This window comes from Denticeps clupeoides, chromosome 12, assembly GCF_900700375.1.
Source record: "Denticeps clupeoides chromosome 12, fDenClu1.1, whole genome shotgun sequence".
Lineage (NCBI taxonomy): Eukaryota > Metazoa > Chordata > Actinopteri > Clupeiformes > Denticipitidae > Denticeps > Denticeps clupeoides.
In genome coordinates, this window is record NC_041718.1 from 11,833,797 (window position 1) to 11,855,514 (window position 21,718).

Below are 21,718 nucleotides of genomic sequence, written 5' to 3' on the forward strand. Positions count from 1 at the left end.
CACGGTATTCTTGACTCATGTGTAAACACTCAGGGACTGTTAGTGCTAGTCATCCTTAAGCTGCTGCAAGATAAGAGCATTTGCCAGTCTAACCCGAGAGGAGTGTTTACTGCCACTGATTATCCAGAGACAGAGGGATTTGTGTCTGCTGAGGGGAGTACTCTACCCCGATCACCTGTCCATAAGCCCCATCCCTCTAATCAGTGGCTCAGGAGTGAACGGCGTCAGATCGATGGTGGAGTTCACCTCTCAGATTGGCTTGGTAAGGACGAGTGAAATTGGCTCTGCCCCGAGGATCATCACCTCCACCACTGGGCTTTCCACTGGTCTCCTTTTATCTCTGGTGAACTGTTGATGCACCCCACCTCCCCCACAACCACCTGGTATCTGCCTTTACCGCACCTTCACTTGCACGCTTCAATTTCTCTCTTTCACGGGTGCTTAATTGTGGGGGTCTCTGCCTGCTGAGATTAAATCCAGGGATTAATCATGGCTCTAATTGAGGAAAACCGCCAAGGAGATCCGGAAAGCATTGTGGGTTTGGGTCTTTGCCGACAAATTGAATCCACAGAAATTGGTCTGCGGATGTTCCTTAACCTGGCCAGATGAGTGCCAGCTTTTACAATTGGAATTTTATGATGTTATTTTCAATACAAGATTAATGTTCATTTTGGTGTTTCTTAGAGATGTAAAAGATGCAATTAACAATGTTTACATAATTAAAGAAGCAAACAGATGGACTTCATATGCAGCTAACTGTATATCGCAATAATAATGAGCAATTAAATATGAAAAGTATGCAACATTCAAAATAAAATTGACTAGCAGAGATGAGTATAATGAGAGGGAAATTATATTTATTCTGCTGCATCCAAGAACCTGTCAAAATGCAGTTCAATTATTTATTTGTTTCTCTGCAAATGGTGACTATAGGAAGACAGCAATTAGAAAGAAATTGCCACAACAGCATAAAATATAGATTTGCAAGCTAGAAATGGATTCCTTAACCTCAGTCAACAATGAGTACTTGTGATACTTGCGCATCTGTCATCCGCAAGTTCTGTGGGCTATATATGTCTATATGTGGCGTGTGTGTGTGTAAAAAGGGAGAGAAAGACATTGCACAGATGAAGCCACTTTTGCAAAAAGATGTTTCATTTATTTTTCTAAAGCACATACCGAGTAGTCAGATTAGTGATGTAAATAATTCAGGTACACTGGATGACTGAACCATGGCAAGCAGGCATTATGGTAAAGCCTTTCACACATTTTCAGCTATGTATCACCCACAGGTGTCTGCAAAAAAAAACCCTGCAAAACCGGACACAGGATGGATCTGCGGTATTAGAATATCAAAAAATAAAAAGACTAATCAACAGAATCGAAAACAAGTACACGTAAAAAAAAGAGAATAAAAAAACAAACCTGTAGACAAATAACTACAGATGTAGCTAAATGCACACAGCATGCATTCCCAGACACTCTCACACACGCTCTGTCTGTCACACTTTTAACTACTGGGTGCTAAACATAACCATTCAGCCCGTGTAAGAGCTCAAGAGCAGCAGATGTTTTAGGTAACTTCAAAAATAGGTATTTTACAGGATTTTCTTTTTACAGATTATATTTGTATATATTTTCTTCGCCAACTACTGTTCACATTCTGACCACACAGGAACGAGTGCACTGAGAAACATTGTTTTTTTTTTTCTTCATTTTTTTTCCCGTAGAAATAAATCATGCACACTTAATAGCTTAATTAAGTTGTAAAAGGGGAATGTTCAAGACAAAAGAGCTGATGCGTCTCATCTAAAGCATGTTCTCCGGTGCCTGTTGGAATGTTCTCACTACTCAACATGCCTAATTTAGCTTTACAAATTGGAGAGCAAGACGAAAACCGTAAGAGGCAGGCAAGAGTCTGGGCCGAGACGCTCCCCGAGGACCTCCTCCGAGAAGAAGCAGGCAATTCTCCTTCTCTGGTGAAAAAAAAAAATCTTTTGCTTTTACTTAAAAAATGCACAGATGTCAGATGGTAACGGGGCAACAAGTGCAGCCCGGCGATTAAGACAGCCAGAGAGGGACCCTGGTCAGGATCGGTCTGGTTCAGCACAGAGCACACCTTTCACCTTCTAACTGCAGATCTGCACCACAATAAGGCGACAAGACTGAGGGGGTTAAAAAAAAAGCAGAAAAAAGAAGACGACTGACGGGGGTGAGGAGGTTGTGGGGAGTGTGCCACATGAAACTTTTTAACATGGCAACTGACCCTGAGATAGAGTCCAATACAAAAAACACACTACAAAAGGCACTTTAAAAAAGGACAGTGCTTCTGTTCTAATGAAATTCAAGTTGAGAGAGCGTGTGCTTCTTTTTTTCTGTCACACACCCTCTTTCAGTACTAAAGTAAAAAAGGGAGAGGAAAGGAAATTCATCATCATTCTCAATGTAGTTCCAAGAAAAAAAACAAAAAAAAAAAACAACTAAATAAAACAAGAAGAAACTGAAGAAATGAGGAAACCTGAAAACATAAATGATGAAAGAGCCAGAAAATGTAGGTATGTCAGAGTCCGGACAGGAGAACATCCCCATGTTCCAGGTCTCATCGCTCAAGGGACGGACTATAATGGTATATTTTTCTGGGTGCTGTTGTTTTTTTTTTGTTTCATAAAAATGTCCAATCCCCAAAATACCCTACACCCTCCCAGTTCTTCTGTCCCCCATCATGAGTCTCAGTCCTCGTCGCCACCACCGTACAGGTCAGCCAGCTTCTTGAAGCGCGGCCCCCAATCGTTGAGGTAGTCATAGTCCTGGTCTCCAGAGCTGGATGAGTTGAGGGAGCTGACGGAGCCGGCAGTGGAGCCGCTCCCCTCGTAGTCGAACACCAGCAGGGAGTCGTAAGGAGGTGCGGTGGGGTCGTTATCTGCTGCACGTAGGCCCTACAGGACAAAAGACGCATGTGGATTTAAAGGTTTAAACTGAAAGGACTGTCCAAATTAACTTGATAGTTGTTGCACCAGTTCCTAATGTAATTTAACCAGAGACATCCCATGCACATAAAGATGAAGGACATTGAGCTTCAGGTGACCCTTTTGTTGTATTAACATTTACAGTGGCAGTGGTGGCCTAGCGGTAATCAAAAAGTTGCCGGTTTGAATCCCGATCCGCCAAGGTACCGCTGAGGTGAACAACGTACCGCCCCCACACACTGCTCCCCGGTCATGGCTGCCCACTGCTCACCAAGGGTGATGGGTTAAAGGCAGAGGACACATTTCGTTGTGTGCACTGTGTGCTGTCACAATCACTTCACTTTTCACTTTCATTATTTTCAGACACAGTTCATCCACCCATTCCAGCCCATCTGAGCCTCCTTCTCACACTTGCATCTGTCAGGGTGTTAAATATGCATTATTGCAAGATTTAGTTGTAAGAATTAAACATGATTAATCATGATGTGCAATTTATCAAATTGTTTATTTAAATTAATTACATTAATGGACTGACAGCCTTATAATTTATGTAGACATAACAAGCCGGTCATCCTCTTGAGGAACGGTGAAGCACCAGGAACATGTCACTAAATTCTGTTGAACTTTTCTGAGGTCTACTAACTGAAAATGAATAGAAGTAAATAAGGAAGCAGTTCACTTGCATTAATTCCACAAAACCCAGAAAACGCTCTGGACACAGAGAATCTGTGTATATTGCTGCATTATTAAGGTACAACAGCTTGGTTTTTAAACTTTATTCTCCACACCTTTATCTGACTGTGCTTTTTAAACTTTGAAAAAAAGTGTAAAAGCAATAAATCCTTTCTCATTCAATATCGAAAACATGAACACAATCCAAGGTGCTTTGGATTTCCATGAAAATATAAATAGATATCAAATGTAATTTCAAACGTGAGACAATGCAATACATAACATACATCATTAATGAAGTCCCCGATGTCCCCTGGGTGGGGCAGCGCAGATCTGACCGGGTACTGAGACTCAGCGATGACGGGCCGTTCGTCCACTCGCCGCACCCCCGCTGGCTTGCTGATGATGTGATCCAGAGACTCGGGCTGCTGCAGCTGACTCAGGTCGTAGTCCTGCGGGGGTACGACAAAACGTCAGATCAGATCAGACAGACAGACGTACAGATAAAGAGACGGGCAGCAAAAGAGAGGGAGTAGAGGAGTCCAGAGCAAAGTACCTTTTACCTATTTGTGATTTAATGTAGAGGTACACTGCCATGTGACTTAAGCTTGTACACGTACACCTTTAAGGTGGAATGCAAATTTTTTTGGTGACGCGAATTCACAACATTTTACCTCACCTGCACGGTGTAAGAAAACACAATTTACGCTCGGAGAGGGTGACAGATGGAGAGTGCATACGCTACCTGGTCCTCCTCTCCTCCACCCTCTTCATCGTATTTCAGGATGTTGTCTCTCACGTCATCCTCCGGGTCGATCAGCAGGGGTTTCGTTTGACGCTCCTTCTCTCTGCGCTTCATCCACATGACAAAGAGCAGCACCATACCTGCACATACAAGCTGAATTACTTCCTAATACTGTGGTCATGAGTGCAGCATTTACATTTACTGCATTCATCAGTCGCCCTTATCCAGAGCCACTTACAATCAGTAGTCCCCGCCTGGAGACACTCAGGGTTAAGTGTCTTGCTCAGGGACACAATGGTAGTTAGAGGGGTTTGAACCTGTGACTTTTTGGTCTAAACCACTCGACTAATACCACCCCAGGCAGAGCTTCAGGAAGCAGCCAGAAACCCCCAGCACAGTGCAGACACTGCAGTAGAGACAGGTCATATACTCACTCAGCAGTATGATTATGCAGATGAGGATGGCGATTATTGCTCCAGTGCCCAGTCCAGCCGCAGCCACGGCTCCGATGGTGGTGCAGTCCCCGTTCTCATCACAGGGACAGACCTTCAGCTTCAACACCGTCCGGTTGGACAGTGGCGGGTTCCCCGAGTCGGACACCAGGATTGGAATGTTGTACACACCGGACTCCAAGTGGTGAAGTTTCAGCCTCAGCTGAGTGTAGTAGCCTGAGGGCCAGAAAACAGGAAAAAAAATCACAAGGACTACAAAACAGCCTCGGCCCTGAGTGGTTCTTTGTTCTGGAAATGTTTGCATGTTTTGTGCCTGTGTGTCAAATCATTGTCACTTTGTCACAAACCCCACAGAGTGCGACTCGTGTGATTAAAAAGCCTGTGTCTGCAGCCGCACTCAGCCACAGACAGTCTGTCACCTGTCACACTGAATCAGCCGCATCCACAGAACTGAACTTCTGTTCAATTACACTATAAAAAACACAGTGTCACATGCGGCTGCAACACATTTTGTACACTCACAACCCACAGCAGCATAACGTTGAGGGCTGGGTGACATGCCACAAAAACTGGAATTACCAGGTATTGCCGGGTACATAGTAGTCATCATATTTACTAATTATTAAGAATAACATTTATCAGCAGAAGATGGAAAAAACATATCAACAACATATTTGGTCTCTGTGATAAAGGAATATAATTACATTATTGTAGCATCTGCGTAGGATCACAGATGGTTGATCTTCAAAGTACCTTTTAACCTTTGACATTTACATATAAATTACAAACCTGGACCCTCAGCCTGATTGTCCCGTCTTCCCCCACTGTCACAAACATGATGCTAAACAGACTGGGTCTGCAAACTGCTCATCGGGGCTCCAAGCTTCAAAGCATTCCAGAGACCTCCTGTCGGGCTCCACCCTTGCAATACACACTCACGCACAAACTTAAACACATTCTCTGTATCTTGTGCTAGGAATATGTGATTATAAGTGGTCCCGTATATGCATGCGTTCCCTTGTACGTTCCCTTGTATGAATTATACTAGTTACAACTTTCTATTTTGCATTAGGTAAACTCTAATTACCTATACTTGTGTATCTCTAGTGTATTTCCACTTTCCTACCTCCTAAAGGTCCCTTTCTTGGTGTCAGAAGGAACATCTCTTTACTACTGAAACAGTGATGCATATCATGTGATCACAAAATACATCATACAATTTCTATAAGGTAGAAATTGTAACTGCAACGAACTACAGTTTCTCTCTGGGCCAGCCATAAAAATTCCAATCAGTCGTAAACCCAGACAAAGGAAACTTCTCCCGCCAAAATTTCACACTTGTGATTGGCCATTCAGGCCACATGATGGGCGTGCCAGAAAAGCATCAAAAAGCACTTCACACAGGCGCGCATCGCTCAGAAAATCTTCTTCCTCCCGAGACACTTTTTTTCAACACTTTGTTAAGCTCATCTCTTGGGCTGACTCTTTGGCAAGTTTATCTTCAAGGAAGACCTCCAGCTCAGGCCCTAAAGGTCGAGGATCGTGACCCTACCGCATCAGGACTCTTTTGCATGAAACAAGGACCAATGCAAGTAACTATTTAGATGCACGTTTAAACCCCTTTTTAAGGTGAACTTTGATTCTCTGACGATTCTCATTAGGCTGTGGTTAATTGATGTGTAATACTGCCATTCTCTTTTCATCACTTTCCTTTACCCTGTATGTATATGTTAGTCTAGTTGTTGTATGTTAGCTATAGCCGTGTTTATTAAATTCTTTAAATTCACAATCGTTTGTTTCTGTGTGCTGCGCACATCTGGAGTCACTGAACGTTGACCCTTTAAGCTACATGCTAAATTACTGCTAGCACGCAGAGTGGGAAAGCTACCTTTCCTGGCAAAAGGGGGGATAATCGTTCCCAGAATTGATAAATAATTATATTATCTGCTCCGTGGACGGACAGATCAAGTAATTGTAACATTAATTCTGCTACAGTTTATCCCAAAATCTAATCTAAATGTTTATTATTAATTATAACCAGTTTTAATTAATTCTAGATATTTCCTTTTGAGCTAATTCGTTACATTATATATTCTTTATAAGTGCCAATAAACCCACACGACCCCCATTGAAGTACTAATAGACAATTCAAATTCCTGCAAATCTGGACATACATTACAGGCCAAAAGTTTGGACATACCTTCTCATTCAATGTGTTTTCTTGACCATTTACATTGGTAGATTCTCACTCGTCTGGCATCAAAACTATGAATGAACACATGTGGAGTTATGTACTTAACAAAAAGTGGAGACCTGGTGTCAGGATTGCCTGCAGCTGGGCTCCACACCGGAATGCAATCCTGACGCCCCATAAATGCCGGAAGTTTTCGCCCGTTCGGGGTCGCTGGCATTTTCGTGAACTTCAGTTGGTAACACTGCTTATAATTTGAGTTCTGGCAATCGCCACACGCCTACGGGTTAGTTTTAGTTCTTGATTTATGTTAAACTGTTTTCGGCCACCGCGCCATTGTTTCTTTGTATTTGTTTGTTTATGAATAATAATAAAACCCCCTTCCCAGTATGTCAGACCTCTGCGCTTCCTTCCCCCGTAAGTCCGTAGTCGTGACAGAATGCCAGCGACCCACCCAAAAGCGCAGAGGTGGAAAGCAGAGGAGAAGAAACGCCGCGAAGGACGCAGCCCGGCGCGGCGAACGCGAACGCCAGGGGAGAGACGCGCCGCCCGTTCTGGTGGAGCGTTTTCTCCCCGAGAAGCCGTGGTACGCGGCGCCGCGTGATGACGTCACCCCCGGGAAACTCCGCGAAACCCGGAAGCGACAACGTCGGCGGGTGAGTGGGCGGAGCGAGGACGTTGGCGTCGGCAGCAGCGAGGAAGTGACGTGGGCAGCGAGCGCAGAAGATGCGACCCCCACGATCTTCGCCATGTCGAGCCAAGAACTCTGCGCTCTGCTGGCCAGGCTCCCCGTGGACTGGGACGACACGGACGACGACGAGAGCACGGGAGACGAGAGTTGGGCTCCGCCCATCGCGCCAGTCTGCGATCGTCGCAAGGTCCGTGGGGACCCACGTCACTTCCAGGGGGGTGAGAAGCGGCAACAACAACAACGGCGGCGTTCCTCCAGCGAGGAGGTGGGCAGCCTCCAGCCCGAATGGCCAGAGTACTGTCCATGGGAGCTTATCGCGCCATGGGTCCAGGATGTCCGCAGGGTGGACGACCCTTGGAGTCACCGGTGGGAGGACACGGATGACGAAAGCGATGATGACGTGGATTTTCGGTGGGCGGTCGGTGCCGGGATGGCTCCGCCCAGCGTGCGCGTCCGAGATCATCGCGGCGTCCGTGATGACCCATGTGACTTCCGGGGGTACGAGGTTGACACGGACGACGACCAGGATGACGCCGTTTGGGCAGTCGGTGCCGGGATGGCTCCGCCCATCGCGCCCATCCAGGATCGTCACGAGGTCCGTGGAGACCCACGTCCCTCCCAGCAGTGTGAGGAAAGCTGGTGGAAGAGGGCGACGGGAGGTCGCCAGCCAGCAACTGCGCTGCCGGGACTGCCTCGCAGGGAATCCTCCATTCCTGCTCCAGTCGCCGACCCGCCTTCCCTCTGCCCGGACGTTCCCCAGCGAAATGGCAGCGCAGCACCAGCGTCCACACCTGCTGGAGAAGACGTCCACCCCCCTCCACACCACACACCTACCACCATCTCCAGCGACGTGCCCAGCCCAGTGTGGGACCGCCCAATTGTCCCGGGACCCTTCAGTGGGGCAGCAGACACAGACGAGATCACTACCATCCTCACGTGTCTGACTGGATCAGCATGGGGCTGGAGCACAACCCTCTGGCAGCAGGGAGAGACAGACAGGAGTTTTCGGGACTTCCAACAGAGACTGAGGGCGGAGTTTGATCGGCCTGAGCCAGGGATCGAACTCTGCCCCTCCACCACATCCAGTGCCAGTCAGGATCCGGGGCAAGAAGACCCAGCACTGGTGGGCGACGAGAAGGTCGCTCCTCCCGAGATCCTGGCTGTGCCCCCTGAGGAGGTCCCGGAGAGCCCAGAGAGGGAGCCAGACGACCCTCTCTTCTGTCTGTCTCTGTCTGTGTGTGTCTGTGTGGCATATGTGTCCGTATGTCGCCCCCACTTCCCCTCTTTGTGTCCACCAGATGGCGACCCAGCCGCGGAGCCGAACCCCAGGGAGGAGGTTCCTGACCCGAATGTGCTGGTCCAAGGCGAGGTGGACAAGCCCCAAGGTACCCCTAAGTCCAGCCGGGGGGGGTGCTCCCCCAAAGAATTTTTTGGGGGGGTGCAGTTCGGGTTGGGGACTCCTCCTGAGGGGAGGGGAGGTGGGGAAGCGATGGAGCTGGGTCCTCCGGTAGCCAGTGAGGAGGGCGGGCCAGGCATGGGCCTGCGTCTGCCTCCAGAGGGGTGGAGCGCCATAGAGCCCCCGGGTAGGCATGAGGACCCAGCTGGGACAGGCAGGAAGAGGGCCTGCTTGTCCCAACGGACGCAGAAGGGGCTAGCCGGATGGTCTGGCAATGCCCCCCCCTTGGCACCAGGGCCGTGCAGCGAGAGGGGCTGCATAGTCCCAGAAGGCACCAGCCTGGGGTGCCTGGAACAGTCGCCGGAGGCTCTGGGACAATCTCCCTGCGCGGTGCAGGGGGTGACACTAGACGTGTCAGAGGGGACATGTGGAGACAGGGCCCACACGTACCCAGATGGATCGGCCCTGATTATTGTGTGCAGGTACGGGAGTCCGGGGCCGCCATGCGGGACCACGCCGGGGAGCCAGGTCGAGGGTCCGGGGCCGCCACGCCTGACCACGCCGGGGAGCCAGCCCGAGGGACCGGGGCCGCCACGCCTGACCACGCCGGGGAGCCAGCCCGAGGGACCGGGGCCGCCACGCCTGACCACGCCTGACCACGCCGGGGAGCCAGCCCGAGGGACCGGGGCCGCCACGCCTGACCACGCCGGGGAGCCAGCCCGAGGGACCGGGGCCGCCACGCCTGACCACGCCGGGGAGCCAGCCCGAGGGACCGGGGCCGCCACGCCTGACCACGCCGGGGAGCCAGCCCGAGGGACCGGGGCCGCCACGCCTGACCACGCCGGGGAGCCAGCCCGAAGGACCGGGTCCTCCAAGGGGAGGATACAGCAGGGCAGGAGCCCTGTGGTTGCCGCCATCCGCCCCGCCGCCTCCACTGATGGTACTGTTGGGGCTCCGAGGACGTAGCCCTTGGAGGGGGGGCTCTGTCAGGATTGCCTGCAGCTGGGCTCCACACCGGAATGCAATCCTGACGCCCCATAAATGCCGGAAGTTTTCGCCCGTTCGGGGTCGCTGGCATTTTCGTGAACTTCAGTTGGTAACACTGCTTATAATTTGAGTTCTGGCAATCGCCACACGCCTACGGGTTAGTTTTAGTTCTTGATTTATGTTAAACTGTTTTCGGCCACCGCGCCATTGTTTCTTTGTATTTGTTTGTTTATGAATAATAATAAAACCCCCTTCCCAGTATGTCAGACCTCTGCGCTTCCTTCCCCCGTAAGTCCGTAGTCGTGACACCTGGCCTCCACAGTCACCGGACCTGAACCCAATCGAGATGGTTTGGGGTTGAGCTGGACCGCAGAGTGAAGGCAAAGGGGCCAACAAGTGCTAAACACCTCTGGGAACTCCTTCAAGACTGTCGGAAAACCATTTCAGGTGACGACCTCTTGAAGCTCATTGAGAGAATGCCAAGAGTGTGCAAAGCAGTAATCAGAGCAAAGAAACTAGAATATAAAACATGTTTTCAGTTATTTCACCTTTTTTTGTTAAGTACATAACTCCACATGTGTTCATTCATAGTTTTGATGCCTTCAGTGAGAATCTACCAATGTAAATGGTCATGAAAATAAAGAAAACACATTGAATGAGAAGGTGTGTCCAAACTTTTGGCCTGTACTGTACCACTCTACAGGTCTCAGAAAAATATGCGCCAAACTCACAAACTCAAACTGATGACCACTAATTTTGCACTTATGACTCCTCACCATTGAGGCGAACAATGGTCCAGTTCCGACGTATGGCTTGAGGGTAGGGGGGCAGATCGAAGACGAAGGGTCCCGCACTGGGGTCAGCGTCTGGGTCGTTGGCTGTCAGGTTCACCCGGGAACCCGACCTGGACCGCTCACACACCTGCGCCTCTCTGGGCACCAGGACCGGGGCATTATCATTCACATCCGTCAGGTAGATCTGCAGTGTGCCAGTGCCCGTGGCTGAAGGTTTGCCTGAGGGAAGGACCAAGAGGCACAGAAAGGCGAGATGAAAAACATACAAACACAGAGAGAGAGAGAGAGAAAGAGAGGGAGAAAGAGCGATCAAAATTTATCATAATTTCAGAGTGCCATTTATTTGTCTGTGGGAAACTAGTGGAAAAGAGGAATGAGCTGGAAAGAAAGCAAACAAATTACAAGAATGGCAAAAAGCTGTGAAGGGAGAGGAATATGGAGAGAAAATGAGAGTGATGGAAGTTTATATTGTGTATTTGTCCTAAGAGCTCAAAACTGTGACATTCATAACAAACAAAATGACATAAATATTTCATAGTGCTTTTTTGCTTCAGCGGAGAGCGTCGCTCTCGAAGGATCACATTTTAAACTGCCTTCTGAAGAAAGTGCATCTGCTCCTTGCTGCTGTTTTTCTATGAAACATTTCATGCATCTGTGTACAGAGGACATCCCCAGCAAAAATCAAAGATTAGAAAAGGAGGGAGGGTGAACCTACAGACGCCTTGAACCTGACCCGACTAGAAGCAGAGGTGCTGCAGAGCCTGTCACTCCACGGCCGCAGTTTTCATCCAAGAGGAACCAAAGGAACATGATAGATGGGCTGCGGGTGCACAATTGCAAGAGAAATGGACCGCTTTGTGTGTTATGATTGTCATGGCGTGTTGTTGAGTTTCCTTTCTGTTTTTTTATGATCAGATGAAAGAGGGGAAAAAAAAGAAGCCTGCTGCATGCTGAGGTGGTTGGAAAGGACATTCTGAAGCAATGGTTCCTCTTTTCTCAGCAGCATGGCATGGGACTGCACAGCAACTGGGCTTCAGTCACCTCATTACAAAAAGTAAGCTACACTTCAGCTTGCTCTAATTGGAAAATCTTTGGTGGCTCTTATCAGTGGGCTCCCGGAGTCAGAAAAAAAAAACAGAACACTTGCAAAACACACTCATGAATTACCATCATCTGCTGCCAGGAAAGTGGCCTCGTAGATGTTATTCTTGACATAAACAGACTCTCGGTCCAGCATTGCCATGGTGGTGATCTCTCCATTTGAGGTGTTGATCTGAAGCCAGTTTGCTGGGTCTGACAGCTTGGAGTACCTGGTGGGGAAAATCAAATTGAAAAAAGGAAAAATAAATAAATAAAGGACTGTCTTAATATAACATGTGGTCCCAGAAATAGCCATGTTTTTTAAAATTGAGCTTTAATGCCAGAGGATACAGATTGGAGTGAAAAGGTTGGAAGTGCAGTGCTCAGGGTCGGTAATTTCAAAAAGTGGTATGTTTTTAAAGGTGTGCACACACACCCAGCAGAGTGTTTACTGCAGTGTACTGTGTAGCAACTTCAGAGAAATAGAAGTTGTCCTGACATATTTTGGTGAATTAAAACCTGGGAAGGGTAACAGTTAACTGGTTAGGGTTAAAAAACATTACTTCCATTTCAAGCCATGCCTCTCTAGGGCAAAAAAAACCAGATTGATTACCATTTCTGGAGGCTCTAAATGATTTTTTTTGTGTGTTTAGCATAGAAACTGTATTATTTTATCTACTGAGTTAAATGTTAGAATTTATCATTACATTTAAGATTTAATATGATACATTATTTTTAATAACTTTCAACCTTCCTTTCTGCTTTAACATAACATTTTGTTTAGTATGTTTAAGATTACTTGTTAGCATCTCAATGTAAATCACTTATGAACATTTATATCAAAGTGAATAGGATCTGTCCAAAAAGAAGGTGCCATTTTCTTGCTCACATGACGGTGGCCTAACCCTTGCAATGGCAGATGTTTCACTCTTTTTTGGCTATTATACAAGTACCTTGCATAAATGTTAGAATAACATATTCTGTATGCCCATGTTCTGTAAGCATAAAGGTAAATAGCTCCAAATGAAAATCTATGGCCATGGTGGGGTATTTTCACCCATTATCCTATGATTTACTTTCGAAGGGTCTAAATATTTGGACAGTAAAGGATTGAACAGCAGTGAAGACACACAGGCTAAAAGGCTGCAGAAGACAAGCCAATCACTCAGGAACAATTCGCAAATAAAATCAGCAGTGAGTGATTCTCATTCATGATAATTACAAATGCTGGAGTGCAAAGTGAATTATTCATCTCACGCCCGCGCTCTTGTGAGAAAAACAATTTTGCACCTACAGTTTCAGAGCCTACCCTTTAATGAAGCCTGGCTCTCCGCTGGCCTTGTAATGCTGACAGAAAAGGACAGAGCCTTCACAACCAAATTATGCACGTCTACGCACGGCTGTTTAGGCCGACAGAATGCATTTAATGTGAACAGAGGCACAGTAAATGGTGAACTTCACCACGCACATGTGCAATTTGAATCCTGTCAGATGGTTCAGTTTCCAGCTATTTTACAACCTCATCAATTATGAATTTAGGACTTTTTTTTAATAAACCGTGACTCATATGGCTTGGTGATTTGATGATTCATCCATTCGGTCCACCACAGGGTGCACACGCACAAATAACACAAAGCCAACTTACACATCGAGAAATGCTGTTATATCATATATTTCCACAAGAAAGTCCACGAGAATGATTGCTTTTTTGTTTTTTTCTATGTTTTATATTTTACAAATGCATTATCTATTTAATCATACATATAGCAGAAATGGTAAAAAAATATTATATATATAATACAAAGAAATGCCAACCATTGAAAACGTAAAACCATCTTGGATGCAATGCAAACTGTTGTCAAACCTTCCGTTTCAATAAATTTTCAGAGAGAATGAGAGATCACGCACAACACTTTTTTGCCTTATGGACTCCCACTGTTACACAGGAAACACACATTTCGTGTCCATTCCGATCACTGGGCTGTTTGTCATTAGTGGAGCCACCACACTGTGAGAGCTCAGCCTCATTAGTTAATGATAAACTCCTCTGCACAAGCTGGTTGGATGAGAGAAGGTATGATCTTGGTAAGAAAGTATGACTTGGACATTCTAATAGATTTAGATTTTACAAATTAAATGTCTGGTTAGGTAAGAGATCAATACACTGATGTAAACCTCAGCATTTAAAATGTCTCTTAATTCTTTTAAATGATATACAACCATACCAAAGGACAAAGCATTATCAAACAGAAGTGTAGCAGAAACGTAGCACATGAAAACATTACACAAATGATACTTACATTAAAATACACATTGGTGCCATGCAAATTTCTAATGTCACAATGACGTGGGCCGAGTGGCAAAGTTCTGCCGGTGAGCATGGAGAATCGTGGGAGTACATTTAATGATTGGGAGAATGGGACTAATTACAGAAACGCAGCAGAGGACTGACACAGGCCATCGTGAGATGCGTGGGAGGCTAATGGCGAGTGGCTAGATCCACCTCCGACTAATGAAGCTCAACTGCCTATGTCCACCCCAAGGCACATTTACACCACAGAGGAGGAAAAGAACGTGCCCTTTAATGTTAACAAAGCCGGGAACAAATATTCAGAGGGGGAAAAAAAGCAGCAGAGGGTCACGTCTCGTGCTAGCCGTACTGGCAGGAGGGGTCCAGCAGATGCAGGCGTTGGCACAATATAGGCTGGTGGCCCTGGTGCCACTCTCCAATACCCAAATGGGCAGCCAACACTGGCACAAGGACGAGGGCACACAGCTGGGGAACGTTCATGTGTGCCTCACGTGTTCCATCATCCACAGCTTAACCAGCTGGCAAATTAGTTCACCCTTCTGTTGTAATGTGAGCTTGTAGCCACTGGGTTACAGCACTTCTAAAAAGTGAAGTCATTGTCATTGTGATACACAGCACAGCACACGGTGCACACAACAAAATGTGTCCTCTGCTTTTAACCATCACCCTTGGTGAGCTGTGGGCAGCCATGACAGGCGCCCGGGGAGCAGTGTGTGGGGACGGTGCTTTGCTCAGTGGCACCTCAGTAGATCCTTAAATGCTAAGACAGCACTGCCCCAAGAAGGTTTTAAAGGGTCTTCCTGATATGCAGTGGTTAGTACAGGACCAAAGTGGTCCAAGGAATGACAACTGGTGAACATTGTTCACCAGTTGTTCGGGCGCATGGAATAAAACAACAATTCAAATTTGATTGGAAATTAGAAGTACAACCTACAGAATCCTATGCTGATGGTTTTAATGTTGAGGCTCTTTGGTTTGATAAATTAAAAAATTAACAGAATGAACGAGTGAAGAAACTTCTGTGTGGTATTTGTTTGACACTGTTCCAGTCCAACCAATAGGAAGTCTTTGAGAGTGATCATATCTATTTGATGCTAATGGTACTTTACAGAGTAATGAGGCGCCCCTCTCCACAGGACACAAGTTCTGAATGGTCGATAAGTCGACAATGATAAATCATCTGCATTGGTCTTAAGTCTCCAGATTCATTCCATCTTAACACACATGAGGGAATGGATTTTGAAAGTCCACACATGACATCCAAACTGTGTTGTTTTTTTTCCCTCCATTTTAATTTGTCACCCATCTGTATGTGTGAGCAGCATGCTTGTATGTGTTATGTATGTGTGTATGTGGTAGGGGTGTGTAGCACTCAGTAGGGCTGCACATACTCTACCCATACAGGTCATCCCACCGAATCACAGAGTCATGAATCAACCTGTATAAACATGAGCTGCCAGCTTCACGAAGCCCTGCTCCCATCGATTCAGAATCAGACAGAGAAAAATGCCCCGGAACGAAAACGAGGCCCATTACACACCACACAGCACTCAACCACACAGGCTCGACCTGGAGCCCAGATCTGCTCTCATTATGGCAATGCCTGCATGACCCCATCCATTCATTAGCATTTACAGGGCTTGTAATACGGCTTGGCCAGGTGGAGGGATTTGAAAAAGATGGGGTCTTGGTGTGGATCGAGCCAATTTAAGGTGGAAGTAGGAAGAGCAGAGGTAGATAGACTGAGATGGTACAAATGTGAACACATGTAAAACTAAACATTGTTATTGGCCTACACCTTCATTGAAATGCTTTTCCGGGATGGCAGTGCACCCTGACAAAAATGGTTCAAGAATGGCTCGAGAAGATGAGCCTGAGGTGTTGATTTGACCACCAAATTCTCCAGATCTCAATATAATCAATCATCTGTGGGATATGCCAGAAAATGAAGAGAGATCAAGGCCTGCTTAATGTTTATAATGTTATGACTATGACATTATTTAAAGTGCGCCCCTGTACCCTGACAGCTAAGGTAAATGTGTCATTTCCTGCTGCCTTACCCACAGTCCCACCATGTATTTCAAATTCAATTTGAAGTTTTCTGATTGTCTTCTGTTCTGGGAAATACTAGTTTTGGATTATCTGTGCTGTATTTCACATCTAACTGATGCCTCATTTGTAGGTGTGGAGACTTTTTTCAAATCTGTATGACTAAACACTTGTGAAAAATACTGTGTCAAAACAAAACTGCAAAATGAATTTTACATGAAATGTTACTATCTGTATAAATCTATAAAAAAATAGTCTCTGGGAAACTTCTGCGTTACCTGACTCTCTGTCGTGTAAAAATATCTGGGTCTCTGGCAGCAAAGATGGTGATAGTGGTCCCGGCTGGGACTCCCTCCTCAAAGCGGATCATGGCAGGGTTGGAGGGGAAGTACGGGGGCTCGTTCACATCCTTCACCGAGATGCTGACTCCAGCAGTGGACTGCGGAGACGACTGGATGCCTTTGGCCAGCTCCACTGGGTTGAACACCACCACGGTCAGCATGAAAGAGCGGTTGTTCTCATAGTCCACCGGCTAAAATATAGTGTTAGAAATTTATAATGCGCCTTTTATTTGTCTTGATACAACAGCATGACCTCATAAATAGTTGATTTTATTTACATCTTGGCCAAATACTGAACCTGTCTGTTCACAGAAGCATGTCAACATTTAAGGTTTTAGCCAGAAAAACACCTAGCTTGACTACATGGGTAGAGTGCTCTGAGTGTAAATGCAGCAGAATCCCTGCTGTCCTTGATTCAGATTAAAGTTAGACACAAATCAAGAACTCAATTTGTTTTTCATTAAGCATGTAGTGAGTGTACATGTGTACTGCCACACATATCTGTAAATTTGTTTCTGATAAGATAGACTGCTGAAGAGAGTATATTACCACAAACTACCATGTTAAAAAGTATGCCTGCCTCTTATCATACTTTGCTGTTCTTCTATTTTTGAAGAGGATGTTAGTTATTCCTATTAATTAACTGAGTCATAATTAATTAAGACACTAAAAATTAGATGAAGTTCTGCAGGAGACCAAGAAATCAATTACTTCTTATCTGCAGAAAATGGCAAAGCCATTAAGCAATCCAAAAATAAAAATCAAATCTGCTTTTCACAAAAGTACCCATATATAAAAAGTGAAGACATACCTTTACCACAGTCAACATCCCATCGTTGGTCATATGGTTGGTGTTGATAGTAAAGTGACCCTGGGGGTCTCCATGGACAATCTTATAAACGGCTCTCCAGTTGGGGGTGTCAGGCTGGTCCCTGTCAGTCACTGTCAGGTTGGTCACCACAGCCCCAAGCTTATTCTCCTGAACCTCTCCCAGGAACTGTGAACCGGGCGAGAGAACGTCTTCGGATCTCAAAATACTTTTACACATATTATCAGACAAACTACACTCATACAAACACATTATATGCCTATACCTCACTCTACCCATACAATGAAGATTCAAATTTGTCACAATTGGACATTGTGTCCTCACTGAATGAGCTACAAATGCAAAGCACACAGCACAATTCTTTTCTCACTGCACAAGAGATCTGACATCAATTAAAAAAAAAACTTCCTATGCTCAAACACATTGACCAAGAAGGGGGTAATGACAGAAATATGGATGAAGAGGTGCTTTAGCCCATTTTTGAAGGTGTTGGGTCCCTTAAACAGAACAGGTGCTCTCCCTGATAAGACGCACACTCACACACACACACACACACACACACACACACGCACACACCCAATACAGCCTTCATTGACTGTTCTCATAAAGGCATGATTAGAAATCCAGTTCAAAGTAACTGGACAAGTTAACAAGCAGTGCGTCGTCTGTCCGCGCTCGCTTTACATTCACACCTACAGACGCATGCAAATCTGATGACTGATGAGACCCTTGCATGCATGAGCCATTAGGCCTGCCTGTCTGGCTAATTTACACTGGGAGCGGTGTGCTAGCTGAGTGGAAGTGGGTGTTTGTGGGTGCACACAAATCTTTTAGTTGTCCATCAGAAAAAAAAAAAAAGAAATCTGCTCTTCAAAGCTAAATGATGCAAAGTTACTAATACTTTGTAATTTCACAGAAATTGCCTCTAACTGATGATCTACAAAAAAAATTCTTTTGAGACGTTTCGTGTGATAAACATGCCCCTGCTCCATTTATGCAATAACTGCTCATTATGAGAACTGAGCGCTCTCCCTAATGGACTTCATTATCTCCCGCCTTTGAAGACAGGGTTTCTGCAGGTTTAAGGATGCCAAATTTAAGACTTTTAAAGACCTTTTTTAAGGCCACTTTCATCAAATTTAAGACCCTTCATTGGAGTCGTCAACTATATTTCTCCAAGGACCAGAGTATTTCTTGGCAGACACTGTGAGGGCCAGATGCTCTTATAATAATATATACTATGTTATATACTATATACTACATTATATAATACTATATATACTATCATTGGCTTTGAATGGCAAAATCTGAACTGTGGCGTTTGGATAAAACCATGTAAAAAGTAATAAGCCCCCCTGCAATAATTAGTTGTTTATATGTTGTATATGCAGCCACCATCCCCTGATGACGGGGTCTGAAATTAGCTTATCAAATTAACATTTCATACATGATTGTCTACAACAGGCCAAAAAACAATCACTGAAACAAATTTACAAGCAGCGAAGTTCATGTTTGCCACACGAGCTCAAATGGACTGAAATAATAGAAATTGATTTGCAACTCTACCCTGTGTTCCCCGATTCCAGTCTGGAACACGGCAGCCAGTCTGAAGTTTTGTCAGTTGGTAAACTTTGAGAAAATGACATGATATATTGTCGTTTCAGTCCAAGACCACATAATATAAATCACATAATTTTGCCTTCATGTAACCTGGAAGTGCGCAGCGTGCCATGACTGGGAGGATTACTGACAGGTTGAAGGCTTGTCTTATTTCATTTAGAGAAAAAAAATCCTCACTATTCCTGTTTCAATAATATCAGATTTTTTTTTATATAAGGAGAACATGTCCACTGGTGAATGCAGAATTCAGCCGTCTACCTACAGTTTTTCCGATCTCATACACAAAAATGCAAAAGACAAATTAGAAATTATTTAGAGCTTACCTATAAATAAATGTATTGGGTCTAGAGTATTTTTAAGACCTTTAACTCCTCTATTTTAAGGATTAATAATCATTTTTAATTATATTTAAGGCCTTAATTTTCAAAAATCCAGTTTAAGACATTTTAAGACTTTTTAAGGATCCACAGAAAACCTGTAATATTATCTCCATTATATAAAGGACAAACCAGAGCAGCTTCTTACATTAGCAACAGCCTTCTACCTGCCATCTGAACCTGTGCCTTGGATCTGCTGTGAGGACAACACCCCTCAGTAGACCGCCGCACCAATGCGACACAAGGCCAGCAGAGCTCAGCCATCGTTGAAAGCAGGGAAATGAGATCTGACAAGAACTGTCATATTTTACTGCTCTCCCCAACCCTCCATAACAATGAATGTCATATTTGTGAGTGTGTGCAAAAATGAAAACCGCATGCTGCTTTCTTCATATTTAAGATTTTTTTTTGTGTAATTAGTTACTTATGCTTTTTCTCCTTCGTCTCTGGTGGAGAGATGTATACTCAGTCACACAAATAATTACACGTTCTCTTTCAAACATTCGCTCGGTATCTCACTATGGGAAACGCCCTCAGCGTGACCGATCGCGGAAGCACCAATGACACCACGTCCGTCGCAGACGGACCAATGGCAGCTGCACCCCGGGAGCCCCGCCTCCCTATATCAGGTGCCGCCGCCCACCGGAACGGCCTTCTCGCACTCTTCCCCGTGAAGATCTGCGGTCTTTCCTCAGTGCCCGGATTGTGGCTGCCCCCTGCTTACAGTTCACAGGCGAACCGTCAAGGACCTCGCCGCAGAACGCAGGTCTGCGGTCACCCTCCACGTGGTACCGAGAGGTCTTCCTTTATCTTAGTTTCTGTGGAGGAACAGTGGGCTCACCCCCCGCTGCCCTCCGAATACCGCCTAACGCGTCAAGGCGAGGGGTAGGAAAGCAGAAATAAAGCGAAAGGACTCAATTCGACGCTAACGCGTTGTGGCGAGTGTCCCCGGCCATTTGGAGCTCTCACCAGGTTCTAATGGCCAGCCCCTCTCCCGCCGGGTCCTCCGGGACAAAGGGCGTCGTGTCCCGCTATTGCCCCGCTGCCTGTGGTTTCAGTATCTCAGGCAAGGACCCGCACCCCATGTGCATCACGTGTATGGGGGTGAAGCACGCTCGGGCGTCGCTTGCGGACCCGGATGGCTGCGCTCACTGCAAAGCCATGTCGGTGAAAACTCTGGAGAGGAGGCTACGTATCGCCGCGTCCACACGCGCCGACACGTGTCTGCTGCCTAACACCGCGGCGGAGGGCGCCTCAAAGCCCCCTCCACCCCGCGCCTCCACGAGTTGGGCAGACATAATGGACGTCGAGTCCCCTATGCTGCCCCCGCTGTTCGACGAGCACGTGTTCGCGGACAGGGAGGAGGCGGACGTCGAGGAGGAGGATGACGATCAGCTCCTCCGAGACGAGCCAGAGGAGGACGACGAGGATGCCATTCTCCCGGATGCGCAGCCCTCTAGACCTCCCAGCGCTCAGGGCAGCGAGCCCTCCACGGGGGACTTCGGTTTGGTCGAGGTGTGTAAAAGAGCCGCGGCCAAGCTGGGCATTGCATGGCCAGCCCCCCGTGGTGACCTCGGGGTTGAGAGGGACTTTTTCGACGGGAAAAGACTCCCTTCTCGTCCGCCCGCATTCAGCCAATCGCTTCCCGCGGTGCCTGCGTGTGTGACCGAGGTCAGACGGTCCTGGGATAAACCCTTTTCTAACCGCGTTCCCGTCAAGGGCTACTCGGGTTTGGATATTGGCGACATGGAGGAGCTGGGGCTCTCCAGCCCCCCCACGGTCGAGGCTTCGGTGGCTCATCACCTCCACCCGACCAGGAGGGCTTCATTTTCGTCAACAGGACCGTCGCTCCCAGGTAAAATGGATCGCTTTACCGCGTCCATTTATCAGAAGATTTTTAAATCTTCCGCGCTTTCCGCCAGGGCGCTAAACGTGACCTCGCTCCTGACGGCGTACCAAGCCGAACTGCTCGAGGAGCTGGGAAAGCAGCTGGACTCTGGCAACCCCGATCCAGCGACCTGGGTGGAGATCTGCATGATCTCAGACCTGAATCTGCGCACTTCACGCGGCGCGATTCAGAGTTGTGGCCGTACAATGGGTCTCGCCGTCGCGGGTGAGCGCTCGTTGTGGTTAAACTTATCCAGTCTCACCGACCGGGAGAAGGTTAAATTTCTCGACGCGCCGGTGGACTGTAAGAACCTTTTCGGCCCAACAGTC

The 21,718-nt window shown here is 46.6% G+C and overlaps 1 protein-coding gene across 2 annotated transcripts in view; it reads right to left on the reverse strand.

Annotated features, from left to right (window-relative positions):
- Positions 1-1,137: 1,137 nt before the first annotated feature.
- The window catches only part of cdh4 (cadherin 4, type 1, R-cadherin (retinal)), a 186,683-nt gene continuing 166,102 nt past the window's right edge, over positions 1,138-21,718 (reverse strand). Inside the window, exons 10-17 of one of the 2 annotated variants that reach the window (XM_028999309.1) lie at positions 17,487-17,672; positions 16,613-16,866; positions 12,062-12,204; positions 10,877-11,113; positions 4,818-5,051; positions 4,384-4,523; positions 3,926-4,090; positions 1,138-2,936 (exon numbers count right to left, since the gene is read on the reverse strand). In XM_028999309.1, the coding sequence (XP_028855142.1) occupies positions 2,730-2,936; positions 3,926-4,090; positions 4,384-4,523; positions 4,818-5,051; positions 10,877-11,113; positions 12,062-12,204; positions 16,613-16,866; positions 17,487-17,672 (1,566 nt within the window). In that variant the 3' untranslated portion in view covers positions 1,138-2,729. The remainder of the gene's footprint in view (positions 2,937-3,925; positions 4,091-4,383; positions 4,524-4,817; positions 5,052-10,876; positions 11,114-12,061; positions 12,205-16,612; positions 16,867-17,486; positions 17,673-21,718) is intronic. The other variant, XM_028999310.1, reaches the window with a different exon arrangement.